Source organism: Macaca thibetana, chromosome 11, assembly GCF_024542745.1.
Source record: "Macaca thibetana thibetana isolate TM-01 chromosome 11, ASM2454274v1, whole genome shotgun sequence".
Taxonomy (NCBI): Eukaryota; Metazoa; Chordata; class Mammalia; order Primates; family Cercopithecidae; genus Macaca; species Macaca thibetana.
The window spans coordinates 103690106-103711887 of NC_065588.1; the positions used below are offsets into that span (position 1 = coordinate 103690106).

Consider the following 21782-nt stretch of genomic DNA (forward strand, 5'->3'; position numbering starts at 1 on the left):
TAGAAAGGTAGGCACATTGGGAGGCAGCAGTGCACCCTGATGGCCTCTATCAGAGACACAGTGCCAGACATGGTTGGCCCAGGGTTTTGCCCAGAGCAGCAGCTCTCATATTTTTTGTTCAAAATGACCTCACCAAATGGTTGTCTGTCTCCAGTTGCACAAGATTGTGAAAAGATGATCTGCAAGGCCATTTGAATCCAGACATTAACTAAATGGAACAGCACATCTGGAACAGGGTATTTATCAGGCACTTTCTATAGGCCAGAGGCTTTAAGCATATTATCTTGTTTAATCACTGCAATAAACCTATGAAATAGATAGTTTAACCCCTCTTCACTGATGCAGAAGCTGGCTGGAGAGCAGGAAGTTCTTTGTCCCAGTTGCACAGAGGGCAGCTGCAGGATGGTATCAAGCTCTGGCAGTGCTGGTATCTTGTTTCCCTTGCTCTACCCCACCTTGCTACCAGGCCACTCCCAGAGAAGAGAAACCTTGAATAAATGGGAATGTGGACAATCAAAGGCATTGGTTTGCCCTCTTTTAGGACCCATAAACTCTTTGGAGAACTTGGATGAACTCTCCCCTTAGACAAATGCACAACACACTCAAAGTAACAGAATTTCAGGGATACCGTGACCCCTCCAGCCCACTGTGGATCCTGGCTTATGTTCACTTGCTCTCCAGGGAAATTATTTCCTTTAGGTCCACTCAAACTCATATTTGAACCTCAGTTCCCTCTGTTTCTAAACTTGGGTCTTCATCACCAGGCCATGGCTGTCCTGGAAATAGACAAGTAGTCCAAAACTCAGGCCTGCATCTGACACTAAAACATGATGCTCGCACCTTCTCCCTGACCAAGCAGATTTTTACACAAAAAATAAATAATAACTTCAGTTTATGTGTATACCCCACATAGAGTCTCCAACGAGGAAAAAGAAAATTAAACCCTGGTATATAATCTTTGTGTAATAGATCAATTATAGATTTCTCTAATCTCTATAATCTAACTCTCGAAGCTTCTTTGAATAATTTTCTTTCCATATTTAAATTTCATAACCCCTAAAAGAAGGAGAAATAATTCCAAGGGAAATTGTTGAGTCTTATGATAAAGGACAAAGTAGTCTAAAGCTGGGTTAGTGCACATTAACTGACTTTGCTCTCAGTTAACATACGTTGAGAACCTATTGTTTGCTTAGCACATGCAGAATACTTTGATACACATGATCTCATTTCGCTCTTACACCTCACTCCCATCCCCAGAAGTCCAATGCGGAAAACAAGGTCATTACTATCACCCTCATTTCACAGAAGAGGAAACTGAGGTCCAGAGAGGTTCTGTGACCCGCCCAAAGTCAAACAGTGAGATGTGGCAGAGCTAAGACTGAAGCTCTGGGTTCCAGTCTCCAAGTCCCATTTGCTCAGGCCTCAACCAATATGTGAGGCAACATTTTAAAACACAGATCTGGGTTGTTGACTTGCCGCAAATAATGCAAATACCAAGAAAGCAATCCCGTTGAGAACATGTGAGTCATCTGTACTGTTAATTAGGCAACCTTCTCCCCAACATTCAGGACCCAGGTCTCGAGTCTCCTTTGCTGTGGAGTCCCCTCTGACCATCATCCCCTTTTCCTAAGCAAAGGGTCTCATTACCCTGAAAACTGGGTCACATGTTGGAGTGGGTCATGATTATCTGGTACTTTTTGCAGTGAACTCTTTAAGGGGTAGTAAGTTCCTGAATTAGAGTCAGAGACACCAGGAGCATCAGATGAGGAATTGGCCCAAGATTCATTGCCGTGGCAACAGCTACTTGACTTAGCCTCTGACTTAATGTCTTGGCAGGTGGGCAAACCAGAGGGAGCAAGGATGACTCAGTGTGTTCCTGCCTGGGCTGAACAGGAGAATGACATGGCTGTCAAGGGAGAGGCAGGAGGCTGGGCTTGGATGGCGAGCATTTCTGGGAAGGTCTTGTCTTCCCTGAAAGCTGAGGATTTCTGAAGTATAGCACTTGGTAGTGCCCAGGAAATGGTGAATCTGTGTCACAGCCCACAGTGTTTTCAAACTGCCCATGTCGACCCATTAGTGGATCATGATGTCACTTTTGTTGCTTCAGTTTCAGCATTTTTTATTACTAAGATGGAAGAGAAGTGAAAAGGAAAACAAATGAGAGGGCCTCACATGTAGTAAGGGTCACTGTTATTTTCCATTAATTTTTTAATGGAAATCATGAAGAGTGTGTGTGTGGGTGTGTGTGTGTGCGCACACCAAGCTGTGATATAAAATATATTCTTACTCTGAGTCACAGTCAAAAATATTTGAAAAAAACAAGATTGGATTAGAATCTTAGAAAAATTTCCCTTGACTAATTTCCTGATTATAGAAACATTAAACTCTAATGGTCATCTGTATCATTCATCCATTATTCATTATTTTTTATTTTTTTGGAGACACAGTCTCACTCTGTCACCCAGGCTGGAGTGCAGTGGCATGATCTCAGCTCGCTGCAACCTCCACCACCTGAGTTTCTCCTGCCTCAGCCTCCCAAGTAGCTGGGATTACAGGCATCTGCCACCACAGCTGGCTAATTTTTTGTATTGTTAGTAGAGGCAGGGTTCCACCATGTTATCCAGGCTGGTCTTGAACTCCTGACCTCAGGTGATCCCCCCACCTCGACCTCCCAAAGTGCTGGGATTACAGGCATGAGACACCACCCCTGGCCCCGTTATTCGTTATTCACTATTTATTTATCCAAAAAGTCATCTACTAGAGTTCCCTACCCTGTTGTCTCACCCCCTGTTAGATGTGAAGGTAAAACATTTAGGAGAAAGTGAGTAGCTCCGTGTGTCTGGAGCCACCAATCAGGCAGTGAGGACGAGAGCAGGAGTGTGACAGGCCCACCGTATGAAGGTGCCCATCTTCAAAGGAGGCACCTTTGCTGAGACTATGTGGTTCAGGCAGGGTGAGGAGTGGACTTTAACTACCGGCTTTGGCATTCTGTCTCCCGTCACCTGCTAGTTGGTTTAAATTATTTAGCACTTGTCTATTGGCACTATTTTATTTCCAGATTATTTTGTCCATGCCAGTATCATCTCTTCAGTTTTAAATGATTTGAATGTGTCCTCTTCTTTTGCATCTCCAAAATGCCGAGCAGGGTTGGAAACACAGCAGGTATTCAGTAAGTGCTTCCACTGTATTGACAGATACTTGTTCTTTAGGTCTCTGATAAGACATCCCTTCATTCCTAACCTTCTCCTACCATAGAGCATTTAAGAAATGGTTTTGCAGCTATGTGTGTAACAACCTGTCTTCTTCACTTACACTGGGAGTTCACTGAGCATGGGATTATGTGTGTTCTCTCCATCACTATATCCTCAACCCCAAACACGGCACAATGTCTGCCTTGTTCCTTGTATCCTCAGTAGGATACTTGGTAGGTGTATCTGTTAGTTCTCACCACAATAATGGTGAGTAACTAACATCCCCACTATCTCAGTGGCATACCAAATAAGCATATGTCTTTGCGGGCAGCCGGGGCAGCTCTAAGCTGCAGGCCAGTTCTGGATCTGCTCTGTGTGTCTCTCATGCCAGGCTAGCCAGAGCATGTTTTTCTTCTCTTTTCCCACCTTCAGATCTGCAGTTTTGCAGACAATGCATGTTTTTCTTTTTTCTTTTTCTTTCTTTCTTTTTTTTTTTTTTTTTTTTTTTTCTGACAGTCTTGCTCTGTTGCCTAGGCTGGAGTGCAGTGGCATGATCTCGGTTCATCACAGCCTCCACCTCCGGGTTCAAGCAATTCTCCTGCCTCAGCCTCCCTAGTAGCTGGGACTACAGACACATGCCACCCACACCCAGCTAATTTTTATAGTTTTAATAGAGACGGGATTTTACCATGTTGGCCAGGCTGGTCTCGAACTCCTGACCTCAGGTGATCTGCCTTCCTTGGCCTCCCAAATTGCTGGGATTATGGGCGTGAGCCACCATGCCAGGCCTAGGGCATGTTTTTCTTATGACCAAGGCAGAGGCGCAAGAGAGCAAGTTCGATTTTACAAGTAGTCTTCAGGCTTTTGACTCCATTGTGTTTGCTAACAGCTTTGACCGAAGTAAATCAAGTAGTCAAGCCCAAAGTCAAGAGGAAAGGAAATGCACTCGACTTAGGGAGTTTGGGGTGGCAAAGGAAAGAGTGAATATTTCCGAATCATCCACCCAAGTAAGTTCCCAGCTTCTCACTGAATGTTTATGGAATGGAAAGGAAGGGAAGAGAATAATTGGATTGCAGGGATTTCCCATGGGTATTGACCATACAAGTTACAAAAGCCCATGGGGACTCTTCTACCTCCTGACATACAGCTCTACAGAGAAAGCCAGAAGCCTTGTCAAACAGGTAACAGCCCTACCATCCAGAGCTAGAGTTGTTGAGCAAACAAAGTGAGCCCTCAGAAGCAATTTTAGGCAGAGACTATTCCCCCAGGGCACTGAGGGACCACAACTGCCTTTGTGGGGAGAACAAGGGGAGCAACCACCAGAGTCACAAGAAGTCGCATCTAGGAGTGGATAGCAACCCTTCCAGGCATGAGGAGAGGATTCTGTTTTGTGTCCTTTGGAAATGCGTGTGTCCAGATGAATGCCCACATGCTTGCTAAAATCAGTAGTCGGGACTTCTAAGAGACCTTTGCAAATAGCTGGGCATCCATTTCTAAAAGGAGTCCAGAGCACTGGTTCCTACACTGGCTTTCTTTGCAGTACCAGCTCTGGTGTGGTTTGAGATTATGCGAAATGTTGCACTCCTGCCTCGGTTAACTGAAAAATAACAATATGTTTTCCTTTCATTCTCTGTCTCCCTTCTGACTGCAGGGGTGCTGTGCCTACCAGACAGCCTGAATCTTCACAGAGACCCACAGCGGTCAAACAAGCCGGGAGAACTGCCCATGTTCAGCCAGTCGGAGCTGAGGACCATCGAGCAGTCCTTGCTGGCCACGCGCGTAGGCAGCATTGCAGAACTGAGTAAGTAGATGTTGGTTCTCCAGCTCTCATGCCTCAAGACATATCCTGTCTGTGCCCGAAGTGACACAGTGTCCTCATGCCAATCCCTCAGGGCACTACTTTGTAATCAGTGGGGTGACACCTTTTACTGAGTGCCTGCTGTGTACACTAAACAATGCCAGTAGCGTGGGGAAGGTAAGAGCTCTGAAGCTGGTACATTTCCTGGTTCCACCATAAATCGGGTCAGGTTCCTAAGCTTTTCTGAACCTCAGTTTCCTTTTCTATAAAATAGAGAAAATACCAATGCCTACCCAGAGTGTAGCTGCAGTGATTCAATGAGCTCACATCCATAAAGGTGTCAACCTAAATAACAAACAGAGAAGGAGATTCTCTAAAAGAAAATCATGTTTATCTGGGAATAGGCCTTGCAATGAGAATGTGCATGCCAGAGTATATTCTCAGAGAAATACTACGTGTGTATTTGGGGGCTAAAGGAAGACAATGGTCTTTAATGGAAAAATGAGGAGGAGGCTTACAAAATTGTTTTTGAGATAATTATCCTTGGCTACAAGGATCAATAAATAACAAGGGTGGCACCAGTCTGAGATTGGACTGGCAGTTGCTGGTCACATGTCTTCATATAAGTAGAGTGTGTGTGTGTGTGTGTGTGTATAAGGATACCATGGCCTTTGTGCAAGGCTGTGATTTTTGCAGAGGTTTTCTGTGATAGTTCTTGTTATCAGGCATTTGTGCATGAGAATCTTCCCTTCATGGCCTTCCCTGACTCTCTTCATCAGGGATTTTAACACAAATGATTCCATTTTAATTCTGACAGCTTTCACAAGAGGGTTTGCCAAGGTGCCTGGCACATGGTAAATACTCTATAAATGGCTGGCTACTGTTGATTTCCACAGTGAGATCCACTTAAATCATATATCAGGTCACATCTTTCCTCTGTTCAGAGTCCTCCACTGGCTCTGGTTCAGTGGTTCCCCATCTGACCCACAGGAAAAGCCAAAGCCCCAGAATTACTTCCAGCTCCCCCCATCCCCTACCCTCCCCAGACACCCTCCTCCATCTTCCCTCTGTCCCCTACTTGTTCCTTGAACACAGCAGGCATACCACAGGACCTTTGCACTTACTCTTCCCTCTGCCTGAACTGCTCTTCCTCCAGGTATCCCCATGGCTCACTCCCTGACTACCTTCACATTTCACCCAAATATTACCTTCTCAATGAAGCTTTCCATGACCATTGTATTTAAAATCATAATACTCTGAGGACCCTTGTCTTAGTCAACTTGGGTCACTATAATGAAATACCACAGACAGTGTGACTTAAAACACAGACATTTATTCCTCATGGTTCTGGGGGCTGGGAAGTCCAAGATAGAGGTGCAGGACAATTCAGTTCCTGGTGAGGTCTCACTTGCTAGCTTACAGATGGGTACCTTCTCCCTGTGTTCTCATAGGGTGGTGGGGTGGGGGAAGGTATTCCTCTTCTTATAAGTCCTCCAACCCTATCATGAGGTTCCACCCTCATGGACTCACCTAACCCTAATCATTTGCCAAAGGCTCTATCTCCAAATACTATCACATTGAAGGGCAGGGCTTCAACATATGGATTTGGGGTGATGAACTTTCAGACTATGGCAACTCTTCTCCCCTTCATTGCTTTACTTTTATCCCCAGAAGTTACCATCCTAAGATATACTCTATATTTTTGTTTTTTAATAATAGGTTTATTGAGATATAGTTCGTATACAATTTACCTTTGTAGAGCATACAGTTCAGCAGTTTTTAGTATATTTACCAGGATATGCAACCATGACTATAATCAATTTTAGAACATTTGTATTACCGCAACAAGAAGCCCAGTACCCATCATCAACTACTCCCCTCTCCTCCCACCCACATTCTGTTTTTTTTTTTTTCAAATTATTTCTCTATCCCCCTAGTATATAGAACATAGTAGAAACATTTTATTTGCTCACTGATGTAACCCTAGCACCAGGAATACTGCTTGGCATATAGTAGGCCCTCAAGAAACATGAAGGAAGGAAGAGAAAGAGAGAGTGGTTGGGAAATGGGAAAAGGAGGGAAAGAAGGGAAGGGAAGGGAAAGGGAAGGGAAGGGAAGGGAAAGGAAGGAGGGAGGGAGGGAAAAGAGGTAGAAAGATGCAAAGAAGGAAGGGATAATCAAGGTTGAGGTATCCCAAGTTTAAGTAATAATTTACCATGCTTATATACCCCCAAACTCAGGACTGTGCTCTCTGAGTCTGACCAACCACAGGAAAATAATCCTGTATTTACTTATGATCCAATTGATTATCAAAAAATTTAGCTGAGTATTAGTTGCTGATGGAATTGAAGCATTGATCACAGAAATGCTAGAATGTGTTAAAGTGGGAGTTGGTATTGAAATTCCAGCAAATCCTAAACTATGAAGGGATTTAAGACCCAAAATGCAACTTCCACTTCTTCCCAGAGGAATTCCCTGGACACCCAGATAGGCACCCTCCATTGAGCTTACGGCCTGCACCTCTGGAAAGGGAGTCAGTAGCTGATCGAAGCTATAGGGGGTGCTTATGGCCACTAGAGAGCTACTTTCCTGGCATCTGAATTTGGAAATTGGGCTTCCCATTCCCTTCAAACCTCTGAAGTTACAAAACACCTCCTGTCACATGGCCTCCTAGCTACTGGTCAGTCCTGTGATTCTTCTGAGACTTTTGGGTGCCACAACACCTTTGGCAATCTGGTGAAACCTGTGGACCCTGTCTCAGAATAATATTTTTAAATGCATAATGTGCAAACGATTACAAAGGAAACTGATTACATTAAAATTCAACCATCATAATATTTTTAATCTCAATTGTGGTATAGTAGTTCTCTGTTTTTTTTTTTTTTTTAATTAGCATGTGACATAACAAGATCTAGCAGCAGGTCAGATGTCCCCATGATTTGGGGGTAATATGTGTGAATGCTGTTTTGAGATGTCTGCTACAAGTGGAATGGGGTAAGGAAATATCTGCATTTTAATACGTACTCAGGGCATTCAGAGGCAGAAGGTCCAAGCAGCATTCTTGGAGAAACATTGCTCTAAGAAGAAGTGCTACACATTTGGGACTTCAGTATTTTCCAGGACATGCTCATGACCCTAGAAATGTAGGATCTGGCTACCGAGTTGGGACATAGCTTTGTGGGACAACCCCAGAAGAGGCCCTCATACCATGTGGCTCACACGCACTGTCCCTAGGGTCTCAAAGCTTTGTCCTGGGATGTCTCAAAGTCCTCCCGTGGCCTCCAGTACCTGGATTGGGCTATGCATAATTCCAGCGCTCTCTTCCAAGAAAGGATTTGCTAAACAAATCTGCTCTTTGCCTAACAGGCAGCCTGCAGGAGCTGCTTGCCGCATAAATTGTTTTTAAGGACAATTTGCTCTGTAAATTAAATGCTGTCCTCATTGAATGTTGACTTTTGCATATGAGTTGTTGGCACACAAATGGGTGTTGCTAATTGTGAATGGGTTTTGTACATTAACTAAGTCAGCCCCGTAGAATGTGCACACAAGGAAACACTTTGATAAGTCATGTTGGCGGCTGAAAGGAATAAAATTGCCTTTTTTTCTGATCTGACTGTCATTTAGACTGGCTTGCTCTGTGGTCTGAATCAATACAGCCTTGCTCTCTGTGTACATAGAGAGCTGTTCTTCATATTCAAAGGTTGCTCTGCCAATGTGGATGGTAGAAACCACTGTTTTTGCAGCAGAGGTGAGATGGAGAGTTTGTTCTCAGTCATCCCTGCTCTTGTTGAAACAGGGACACGTCTGGCTAGGGTCAAGAGGGGAGCCCTATTTTAATAGCTAATAACAATAATAATGGCAGCAGCTGATGTTTAATGAGCCAGGGAACTATGCTAAGTGTTTACAGGAAGTACTTCCAACATGTTATTATTGTCCTCATTCGATGATATGGGAATGGAAGCAAGAGGAAGTTAAACAATTTGTCCAAGATCAACCACACCTGTGAATTGAATGGCTCAAAATTGAATCCAGGCTTCTCAAGGTAAAGCTTTTATACTTAACCACAAAACTACACTCCCTCCAGGGAAGTCCAGAAGATATTTCCACTCAGACCTGAGATTCCCCACCTCTGTACCATCAGGGTGGCAGTTGGGTCTCCGTTCCCTGCAAATCACTCTGAAGATTTGCAATTTGCTCTGTAGGGTGCACTGTGGATACTCTCCTATAAACTAAACTGGAGGTGCGAACATTCACAAAGCTTACAATACCTCCCCAAATACAGCAGGCGCTGCGTGATGACATTTCAGTCAATGACAGACTACATATATGATGGTGGTCCCATAAGATCATAATACGGGCCAGGTGCAGTGACTCACACCTGTAATCCCAGCACTTTGGGAGGCTGATGCGAGGGGATTGCTTGAGCCCAGGAGTTTGAGACCATCTTGGGCAACATAGTGAGACTTTGTCTCTACAAAAAATAAAACAAAATTAGCCAGGTATGGTGGCACGCACCTGTAGTCCCAGCTACTCGGAAGGCTGAAGTGGGAGGATTCCTTGAGCACTGGAGGTCAAGACTGCAGTGAGTCATGATCACGCCTCTGCACTCCAGCCTGGGTGACAGAGCAAGATCCTGTCTCAAGAAAAGAAAGAAAGAAAGAGAGAGAGGGGAGAGAGAGAGAGAGAGAAAGAAAAGAAAAAAGATTGCTGCATTTTTTACTGTACCTTTTTTATGTTTAGGTATGTTTAGATACACAAGTACTTCCCATTGTGTTACAATTGCCCACAGTATCAGGACAGACACATACTGTACAGGTGTGTAGCCTGAGAGTGATAGGCTACACGCTACAGCCTAGGTGTGCAGTAGGCTGTAACCCTAGGTTTGTGTAAGTGCAGTCTACGGTGTTCATCCAACAATGAAATCGTCCAAGGACATATTTCTCAGAACCTGTCCCTGTTGTGAATCAGTGCTGGGCTGTATTTAGACAGGGGACCACCTCTGCAGACTGGGACTCCTCCTGGTAACCCTTGCCTGTTTCCTTGGGGCCTCATATTAAAATCTAGAACTGTCTTGATCACCCGAAATGTCCAAAGCACTTATCTTTGTCCAGCCTGTTATGGCTTGAGGTAGAAATACATCCCCTCTTTCTGGAGCACCTACTGTGTACCAGCTGCTTTGAATACCTTTAAGGAATTATTCTTCTCCTTTCGCAGATAAGCAAACTGAGACTTAGGAAGGATAAATGTCTTGCCCAAGGCCACTCATCTAGTAAGTGGCAGTCATAATTAAAACCATTTTTTCTTTTTCCCTCTGCTGTGCTGTGTGCAAATCAGCTTTGTATTGTGAGCACCTAACACCATCACCCACAGCTCAGGAAATGTCCCTTGAATGTCGAATGAATAAATGAATGACCTAAAGTGAACTTGTCTGAGAAACAAAAACAGAAGAAAATGTTGCGAGTGGGACTGTTAATGAAACCCAGTCAGATAATAAATTTTCTATTGAGCTGAATTTTGAACTCAGGGACGTAGAGCTGAACCTATGCAGATTCTAAAATATTTGGTTAGCTAAATCAAGAGGCCACAAAAATCACCAAACTGACACCAGCTGGCAAGTCTTTGATCCTGAGCCCTGGGAAATTTGCCGGACAATGGACATCACAGTTGACTTAGAGTCCGGTGGGCGGTCCAGGTCTTCTTCCCCGAACCAGTGAGTAGGGCTGGGGAAGTAGGTCCACCCAATCCCCACAGGGCTGTGGGGAAGCAGAGGCCCTGGCTTCTCTCCCTTTAGGACCAGTTTGCTTTTGGTCCCATCTAAGTCCATATTTGTGTCTTCTGAGACCTTGTCTTGGCTCTTCTGCCTGTCACTCAGCCTTGCCCCCAAGCTCCCAGTTAAACCCCCAGCTGACAGTTGTTAATTATAGTGTTTGCTTTCTGTTAAAAGAAAAAAAAAATGAGGACTTCTTCATAAAATGTCTCTTCCTGTTGTCTTTTCACACTAGACTGTGAACTTGCTGTCCCCAGGCAATTAGGCAATCAAAACAGGGCAATTACTTTCCACCGCATAAAAAGCTTTTCTGGGCTGTCTCTCCTCAGTGTCACCAGAAGAAAAAGCAACCCCACAAAAAAAGCGCTTTTTGCTTGGACAAAGTTGTCTTTCCCCTTGTTTGAAACGTAAGTGGGCTCTTTTCTGAGAGTCCCCTGCCTCCAGCCCCTAGGGTATACCTGTAATCTTCTCATGTGGCAAAGTGGCCACTGGCCTACTGATATTTCTTGAATATTCCACCCATGCCCCTACCACAAGGCCTTTGCACCTGCTGCTCCTTGTGCCTGAAATCTCTTCCCCTAATATTCTCAAAGCTCCCTCACTTCATTCAAGCCTCTTCTAAAATGTCACCTCCTCAGAGATGCCCTCCATGACTGCCCCACCCACTGACCCCTCCCCACATCACTCCCTATTCCCTCTTCTGCCTTAATTTTCTTCTTGCACTTGTTACCACCTGACATGCTATATATTTGTTTCTTTTCTGTCTCCCCGACCAAGACTGTAAATCCCATAAGAGTTGAGACTGTTTTTTTGAGACGGAGTCTCACTGTTGTCTCCCAGGCTGGAGGGCAATGACGCTATCTCAGCTCACTGCAGCCTCCGCCTCCTGGATTCAAGCAATTCTTGTGCCTCAGCCTCCCGAGTAGCTGGGATTACAGGCATGCACTACCTCGCCCGGCTAATTTTTGTATTTTTAGTAGAGACAGGGTTTCACCATGTTGGCCAGGCTGATCTCGAACTCTTGAGCTCAAGCAATCTGCCTGCCTCAACCTCCCAAAGTGCTGAGATTACAGGTGTGAGCCACTGCATGTGGCCGAGACTTTTTTTTTTTTTTTAAATATCACTGCATCCCCAATGCCTAAAACAATGTTCAGCACACAGTAGGACACAATAATATTTGCTGAATGAGTTAATGAATGGCAAGCTTCCAGCTGAATCCAGAGGTCAGCCTTCTCTTGCTGCATCTCTGTTCCTTCATCTCTCCTTCTCCATAAGAATAAATCTTTCATTACTCTGTACCTAATGACCTGGATTATATGTGGTTTTTTTTCTTTTCTTGTTTCTTTATTTTTTTCTCAAGGAGAAGGGTTTCAGTCAGACGAGTTAAACAGCAGTTTATGATACTGCGGAGTGACTTGGTTTCCTCATCTGTGCTGTGTGACTTAGGGCAAGTGACTTGATCACTCTGATTTCCGGTTTTATTGTCTGTGAGAAAAGGGTGACAATACCTCCTCTCCCAGGGTTGTCAGAGGTTTGGGAAATGTACTAGAGTAAGTGGTAGCTGGCATGGACAGAAGGAAGAGTAGGGAAGGCAGTGAAGGTACTGTAGCAGCATGGGTTTGGGCAGAAGGAGCCCACCATTGGAATCTGTGACTCTTTGTCCTAGAATGGTCACACCTGGCATGCAGGAACAATGGTTTCTTGGGGGCTCCACAGATGATCCTGAGTCAGGTAGGTTAGAGTAGCATTTCCCCAAGGGTGGCACTGGAAATGATAGTAGGTGATGCACAAAACACCTTCTAATTTAAATTGCAATATATTTTTATGAGTACTAGGACAATATTAGTTTTCCATTTATGGCACTGATATGAAATTTTCTCTTAAAATGAATTTATATGTGTGAAATAATTAGCCAATTTAAAGAAAACTATTAAGTAAATAAATTGTATCAGCAGCACACAGATATGAGACACATCATGATGGTGATTCCCAAATGGCTGATATTTGGGAAACATAGTTATTAGTGGACTGATTCTCAGGTAGGCTTCTAAAATCAAACTCCAACTATCCAAACTCAGTTCAGTTAGTGACTATTGGATTTGTTGTTTTGCGATCATGACACTGACAAGTAAAGCAGCAGATAGCATATATTATAGAGCAGGGTTTGAAAGGAAGCTAGTGACTTCAGGGATCCCTGTGCCAACTCCATCTCCCAAGGCCAGCCCTCCTCAGAGAAATCTTTGGGACCTCTGACCTTGGGACTAGGCTGCTGCTGTTGCTACTGCTGCCGCTGATGGTGATGATGGCGGCAGTGATGGTGACAGTGATGGAGATGATGACGGTGGTCATGGTGATGATGATGGTGATAGTGATGGTGATGATTATGGTGATAGTGATGATGATGGAGATGATGATGGTAGTGATGGTGATGATAGAGATGACTTTGGTGATGATGATGGTGATGTCTGAGATGATGGTGGTGATAATGATGTAATGGAGATGGTGGTGATGGTGATGATGATGGTGATGATGATGATGGAGATGATGATGGTGATAGTGATGTATTGGAGATGGTGGTGATGGTGATGATGATGGTGATGGCGATGATGATGATGGAGATGATGGTGATGATGATAATGATGGTGATGATGATGGTGACGATGATGGAGATGATGGTGATGACAATAATAATGGAGATGATGATGGTGGTGATGATGGTGATGGTGATGATGTGACAGTGATGGTAATGATGACAGAGATGATAATCATGATGATGTACATGATGGTAATGATGATGGTGGTGGGGATGGTGATGAAGGTGAAGATGAAGATGATGATGGTAGTGATACAAAGAATAATAGTACTGAACACTTATTAAGTGCTTACAATGTACCAGACTCTGTTCCAAGTGCTTTAAATGCTTTATATGCATTTCTTCATTTAATACTATGAGGTAGGTACTATTATTGCCCTAATTTTGCAGATGAAATGAAGGTTAGGTAGTTTATGTATATTGTTTGTTTAATTCACAAAACAAATTCATTAGGTCATAATCATTCTCACTTACAGAGACATTAAATAACTCACCTAAGGTCGCTCAGCTATTTAGTAGCAGGTGGGAGGCTCTCAGTCTGAGTATCAAGAGCGTGTTCCTAACCACATGCCACACTGCCTCCCCTTCCCGGAACAGGACAATGGATGAGGCATGATCTCTGCTTTTGAGACTCAGTAGGGAAAGCAGATGTGTGGATAATTAACTGTGAAATGCAACAGAATTAAACACATAATGTGTTAGACTTTATAAGCAGGATTTGCAGGTATATAGAGAAAAGAGGGACTTGATTCTGATCAGGGACATCCTGGGGGGCTTCATGGAAGAAGTCGTATTTGGTCATAGCCTTGAAGGTCTTCAATTGTTAGGAGAATGCAGGAAAGGGCAATTAAAGGTGGGAAAACAAGAACAGAAGAAGGGAGCCTGAAAATGCAGGGCAAGCTGAAAGGTGCTCTGAGGAGATGGTGAGACGGTTAGCTCAACCAAGGCAAAAGGCACCTGACCGTCAGGCTTCCCAGTGCCTTGGGGAAGTGAATGAGTGGAGTAGGGGCTGAAAATGATTCTCTTCTCTTCTCCACTTCCTTTTGAATCTTCTTGTTTTGAGCTTTTTTAATGGAAGTTTTTGAGAGAGACAGAGGGAAAGATAAGTGTCTTCCACCCTCAACCGAGATGGAAGGTGCAAGAAAGTAAATGCCACCTCAGTAAGCTTATTATTCTGGTAATACAAGTAGCACATGCCATAATTCAAAGTTCAGAAACTACAGAAAAATTGGACAGAATGTCACTGATAATCCCACTAGGGAGAAAAGTCCTTGGTCAACACTTTGGGGTTTTTTCTCCCTGGTGTTTACTTAGTACATAGTTTTTAATAACATAATCCTGATTATACTGTATGCAATTTTGAATTTTGCTCTTTTCTACTTCACATTTTAATATGAGGATTCTTTTTTTGGTATTGCAGTTCTATAAAATCATTTCTAATGGCTGCATAAGTTTACTATTTTATCATGTGGATGTACTAGAGTTTATTTAATCATGTTTTTTATTTTTAAACACTTGTTTGTCAAATTTTGGATCCCATAAGTAAGATTTGGGTGCAAATCCTTGTGCATGAAGATTTTGCTACATTTTGAATTCAAATATTGGGACAGATTCCCAGAAATGGAATTACTGAGTCAGGAGTTATGAGTAGTTGTTAGTACCTTTGCCACATAATGCTAAATTGCTTCAAGATGGACCGAGAGCTGGCCAAGGCTTCATTGGGCTGCCTTTGAAAGAGGGACTCCGATTATTTGGAGTGAAGAGCACAGACCTTAGAGTCAAACAGACCTAGGTTGAAATCTTGTCTGCCTCTTATTAACCTTGTAACCTTGGGCCTCTTTTCTTGTCTGCAAAACATTGTTCCTTAACTTTGGCACTGTTGTCATTTTGGACTAAATTATTTGTTGTGAGAACTGTCCTGTGCATTGTAGTATGTTTAGCAGTATCTCTAACCTCTAGATGCCAGTAGCAAACCCCTGGATGTGACAATCGAAATGTCTCCAGACACTGCCAAATGTTCCCTGGGAGGCAAAAGCAACCCAGTTGAGGATTACTACTGTGAAATTGAGATGATATTAATACATACCTTATGGAGCACTGTTAGAATTAAAAACAATGTATATTAAATACTTTTCACAACACGTGATACAGCTTTTACTATTGTTACTAGTAATCGTGGTAATAATAGTTTCTCACTGCTGGATGCTACAGAAAGGACTCTGGAGAGGACAGACTGGATTAGCTCAAAGGCCAGTCCCAACTCCAGGAGCCTCTGGTTCTTTGATTCTTTGGCCAATCATCCAGCGATGTCTCCGTTCCTCTCAATCCAGAGGTCAGAGAGTGGCCTGCTATTTAGAACACCTGCAATGCTAGTTACAGGAAAACCCCTCAGCCCTCACAGGACCCAAGCCTAGCATAGGGAGATGCCTAGAGTCCAGGAAACTGCATTATTCTGGAGAGGAGATTCACTCTTGGATAGTCCCTCCCTGCTCCCCACTCCTGCAAAACCAAGCCGCTGCAGCATAGCACCAGTTTGAGAGTAGTCATTACTAGACTACATCCTGCCCTGGAACCCAGTAGCCCCTGCATTTCCATACTCTCGGGACTCAGCTAACATCTCCCACATCCACTCAGAAGTCTGCAGCATTGCAACACCAGCTGGACCCAGCAGTGCAGCCACATCCTCAGCACCTAAGCCCAGTCAGTGCCCTACGCCATGGGGAACAGGTGGTCTTGCACATCAGGGAGGCTGCCTCCAGGACATAGGAAGCCAAAGCACACACTCCCCAGTACTTGAGAGCTTCCTGCCCCAGGGCCACCACCAATAGCAAATTTGCCCCCTCCAGTGGTCCCACACATCACTCAGGGACCTAAAGACAAGACTACCAGCATCAGTACCCAAACACAGCACCCAAGAGTCTGAGGATCAGCTTACCCAGGGTCTGCCATCACCGGTACCCGTGTGTGCCATTCAAGGGCCCCAGGACAGGCCCAACCAGGGCCCACTGCCACTGCTGTCCAGTGAACCTGCCTCTTCAGTGGTGGGACCACCATGCACCTTTGTGCGCTATCTAGGAGCCCAAGGTCTGGCCCATCCAGCATCCTTGTCCCCAGCAAAACCATACCACATCCATCACAAACAACTACAGTCTAAGCTAGTGAGGAACATGCAGACACTGCTGACATTGACTACAGCGGAAGAAATCATACAAAGGCTACACTGCTGGACCCACCCAGAATCAAAGCCAAAGAATCCTATCCAACTAACACTATATATACATCTACAGCAAAAAGTCTTTCCTTGCAAAAGCTACTCCATAAAATTAGAAAAAGCAACTGCATAGGAAGCCTATTTAATAAAATAATAGCTGAAAACTTCAAAAGTCCTGTGAGTGATATAGGTGACATTCAGATAAGGTAGCTCAAAGATCTCCAAATAGATTAAACCCAAAAAGATCCCCTCTGGGGAACATTATAGTCAAACTGTCAAATGTCAAAGACACAGAAAAAATTTAAAAGAGCAAGAGAAAAGCATCCAGCTACATATAAGGGAATTCCCATCAAACTAGCAACAGATTTCTCAGCAGAAACCTTACAGGCCAGGAAAGAATGGGATGATATATTCAAAGTGCTAAAAGGAAAAAAAAAACATCCTGCCAGCCAAGAAGACTATATCCAGCAACGCTATCTTTTAGAAATGAAGGAGAAATAGTCTTCCCAGGACAACAACAAACTGAGGGAATTTACCACCTCTATGCCTGCCCTACAAGAAATGCTCAAGGGAGCCCTACATCTGAAAGTAAAAGGACAATATCTACCCTCATAAAAATACATGAATGTATAAAACTCACTGATAAGGCAAATACACAAATGAGAAACAGAAAAGGATCAAATATTACTACTACAGAAAACCACCAAACTGCAAAGTTAAGCAATAAGAGAGGAAGAAATATACACAATATAATATACAATATAAAAAACAATCTGAAAACAACTAACAAAATGACAGGAGTAAGTTTTCACCTATCATTAACAACCTTGAATGTAAATAGTTTACATTCTCCAATTAAAAGGTATAGACTGGCTGAAAGAATAAAAAAGCAAGACCCAGCTGTGTGCTGCCCACAGGAAACTCACTTCACCTGTAGAGATACACATAGACTGAAAGTGAAGGGATGGAAAAAGATGTTCTACACAAACAGAAACCAAAAGCTTACAACAGTAGCTGTATTTATTTCAGACAAAAATAGACTTTAAGTCAAAAAAAAAAAAAAACATAAAAAGAGACAAAGAAGGTCATTATACAATGATAAAGGAATCCTTTCAACAAGAGAATATAACAGTTTTAAATATATATGTACCCAACACCAGAGCACCCAGATATATAAAACAAACATTATTAGCTAAAGGGAGAGATTTACTGCAACACAATAATAGTAGAGGACTTCAACACCCCACTTTCAGTAATGGACAGATCATCCAGACAGAAAAATCAACAAAGAAACATCAGAGTTAAACTGCACTTTAAGCCAAATGGATTTAACAGACATTATACAACTTTTTACCCAACAGCCATAGAATACACATTTTTCTCAACAACACATGGAATATTCTCCAGTTTAGACCATATGTTAGGTCACAAAACAAGTCTTGACAAATTTTTAAAAACTGAAATCATATCAAGTATCTTTTCAGACCACAAAGGACTAACACTAGAATAACAAAGAAATAACAAGGAACTTTGGAGATACATGGACATTAAACAACATGCTTCTAAATGACCAATGGGTCAATGAAGAAATTTAAAAAGAAATTAAAGAGCCACCCACAGTGACATGCATCTGTAGCTCCAGCTACTCCGGAGGCTGAGGCAGGAGGATCACCAGAGCCAAGGGGCTTGAGGCTATAGTGTTCTATGGTCACAACTGTGAATAGCCACTTCATTCCAGCCTGGGCAACATAGCAATACCCTGTCTCTCAAAAAAAAAAAAAAATTAAGAAATTCCTTGACACAAATAAAAATGGAAACACAACATACCAAGATCTATAGTATATACAAAATCAGTGCCAAGAGAAAAGTTTATAGCAATTAACACCTACATCAAAATAAGTAGAAAGATTTTTAATAAACTGCCTAACAATGCACTTTAAGGAACTAGAAAAGCAAGAAGAAAGCAAACCCAAAATTAGTGGAAGGAAAAAAAATAATAAAGATCAGAGCAGAAATAAATGAAATAGAGACTAAAAAACAATACAAAAGATCAACAAAATTAAAAGTTTTTTGAAAAGATAAACAAAATTGACAAACCTTTAGCTAGACTAAGAAATAAACAGAGAAGTCCCAAATAAATAAAATTAGGGACAAAAAGGAGGCATTACAACTGATATGACAGAAATACAAAGGATCATTAGAGACAATTATGAACAACTATACACCAACAGATTGGAAAGCTTAGAGGAAATGGATAAATTCCTGGACACGTACCACCTACCAAGATTGGACCATGAATAAATAGAAAACCTGAACATAACAATAACAAGTAATGAGATTGACTCAGTAATAAACATTCTCCTAACAAAGAAAAGCCCAGGACTGGATGGCTTTACTGCTGAATTCTACCAAACTTTTAAAGAAGAATTAACACTAGTTTTTCTCGAACTATTCCAAGAAAACTTGAAGAGAAGTGAATTCTTCCTAACTCATTCTACAATGCCAATATTATCCTAATACTAAAACCAGACAAAATCACAACAAAAAAGAAAATTATAGATCAATATCCTCAGTGAACATAAATGCAAAAATCCCAACAAAATACTAGCAAAGCAAATTCAGCAGCACATTGGCAAAATAATACATCATAATCTAGTTGGATGAATCCTAGAAATACAAGGATAGTTCAGCATATGCAAATCAATAAACACACACATCACATCAGCAGAATAAAGAACAAAGCCATGTGAGTATCTCAATAGAGGCAGAAAATGCATGTGACAAAATTCAACATCCCTAAACTGTCAACAAAGTAGGCATAGAAGGAACAAACCTCAACACAGTGAAAGCCATATATGACACACCCACAAATAACATTATATTTAATGGGGAAAAATCTGAAAGGCTTTGCCCTAAGAAATGGAACAAGGATGCCCACTTTCACCACTCTTATTCGAATTGTACTGGAAGCCCTAACAAGCAATTAGGCAAGAGAAAGAAATGGCATCCACATCAAAAAACAGGAAGTAAAATGGCCCCTCTTTGCAAATGGCATGATCTTATATTTAGAAAAATCTAAAGACTCCACCAGAAAACTGTTAGAACTGAGTAACAAATTCAGTAAAGTTGCAGGATACAAAATCAACATACAAAAATCAGTAGTGTTGCTATATGCCAATAACAAACTAGTTGAAAAACAAACCAAGTAAGCAATCCCATTTACAATAGCTACAAAAAAAAAATACCTAGGGATAAATTTAACCAAGGAGGTGAAAGATCTCTACAATAAAAACTACAAAACACTGATGAAAGAATTGAACACGGAAAATGGAAAGATATTCCATGCTTATGGTTTGGAATAATTAATATTGGAAAATTACCATCCTACCCAAAGAAATCTACAGTCAGTGCAATCCTTATCAAAACACCAATGACACTCTTCAAAGAAATAGAAAAAAGACACCTTAAGGTTTATATGGAAACACAAAAAACCTAAACAGCCAAAGCAATCCTAAGCAAAAAGAGGAGGCATCATACTACTTGACTTCAAAGTATACTAAGCAATAGTAACCAAAACAGCATGGTGTTGGTATAAAAACAGACACATAGACCAATGGAACAGAATAGAGAACCCAGAAATAAATCCATATTTCCAGCCAACTGATTTTTCAACAAAGGGACCAAGAATGTATATTAGGGAAAGGACACTCTTTTCAATAAATGGTGCTGGGGAAACTGGATATCCATATCCAGAAGAATGAAACCAGATCCCTATCTCTCACCATATACGAAAATCAACTCAAAATGGATAAAGACTTAAATGCAAGGCCTGAAATGTAAAACTCCTAGAAGAAAACATAGGGGAAATGCTTCAGGACATTGGTCTAGGCAAACATTTTAGAGGTAAGACTTCAAAAGTACAGGCAACAGAACCAAAAATAGATAAATGAGCCTATATCAAATGAAAAAGCTTCTGTGCATCAAAGGAAACAATTAACAAATTGAAGAGCCAGCCTTTTGAGTGGGAGAAAATAGTTGCAAACTATTCACCTGACACAGGACTAATGTCCAGAATAGACAAGGAACTGAACCGCAAAAAAAAAAAAAATATGATTTTAAAATGTGCAAAAGATCTAAATAGACATTTCTCAAAAGAAGACATACAAACAGCCAACAAGTATATTTTTAAATGCTTAACATCAATAATCATCAAGGAAATGCAAATCAAAACCACACTGAGATATCTCACCCCAGTTAGAATGGCTGTTATCAAAAAGAAAAAATAACGAATACTGGCAAGGATGTAGAGCAAAGGGAATCCTCACACACTATTAGTGGGAATGTAAATTAGTACAGCCATTATGGAGAACAGTGTGGAGGAGCCTCAAAAAACTAAAAATAGAACTGCCATATGATCCAACAATTTCACTACTGGGCATTTATCCAAAGGAACAAAAATTAGTATATCCAAGATATGTCTGCATCCTCATGTTTATTGTAACACTATTTATAAAACCAAGATATAGAGCAACCTATGATGAGTTCATCAACAGATGAATGGATAAAGAAAATGTGTATATATACACAATGGAATACCACTCAACCATTAAAAATGAAATCCTGTCCTTCATGGTGACGTGGATGAAACTGGAGAATGATATATTAAATAAAATAAGTCAGGCACAGAAAGATAAATGCCACATGATCTTCTTCGTATATGGAATCATAAAAAAATTGAGCCTATAGAAGTAGAGACTAACATTATAGTTATTAGAAGCCGGGAAGAGTAGCTGGGATAAGAGGATAGGAAGAGGTTGGTTATAGATACAAAATTACAGCTAGATCAAGAACCAAGTTCTAATGTTCTATGCCACTGTAGGGTGAATATAGTTAACAATAATGTATTGTATATGTTCAGAAAACTAGAAGAGAGGATTTTGAATGTTCCAAGCACAAAGACATGATAAATGTTTGAGGTGATGGATATGGTAATTACCCTGATTTGATCATCATACATTATGTATATGTATCAAAATATCACTGTGTACTCCATAAATATGTGCAATTCTTATGTGTCAACTAAAAAGGAAGAAAAAGAAATAGAATTGCTTCTCACATCTTCCTGATGGCAGCCTTCCCCCTTGGCTTTCCCTCCGCCCTCCCTTGCTCACTCCAGGCTGTCTGCAGCACAGCCTTCCTCCCAGAGAACAGTGAGTGTCAAC

General features: G+C 41.8%; 2 protein-coding genes across 3 annotated transcripts in view; both read left to right on the forward strand.

The window, feature by feature from the left end:
• PWP1 (PWP1 homolog, endonuclein) overlaps window positions 1–21782 on the forward strand; it is a 753749-nt gene that overhangs the window by 552436 nt on the left and 179531 nt on the right. The gene's annotated exons all lie outside the window — the stretch shown is intronic.
• The window catches only part of ABTB3 (ankyrin repeat and BTB domain containing 3), a 338029-nt gene that overhangs the window by 194271 nt on the left and 121976 nt on the right, over window positions 1–21782 (forward strand). For both annotated transcript variants that reach the window (XM_050749650.1, XM_050749651.1), the window contains exon 2: window positions 4843–4992. In XM_050749650.1, coding sequence (XP_050605607.1) covers window positions 4843–4992 — 150 coding nt within the window. The remainder of the gene's footprint in view (window positions 1–4842; window positions 4993–21782) is intronic.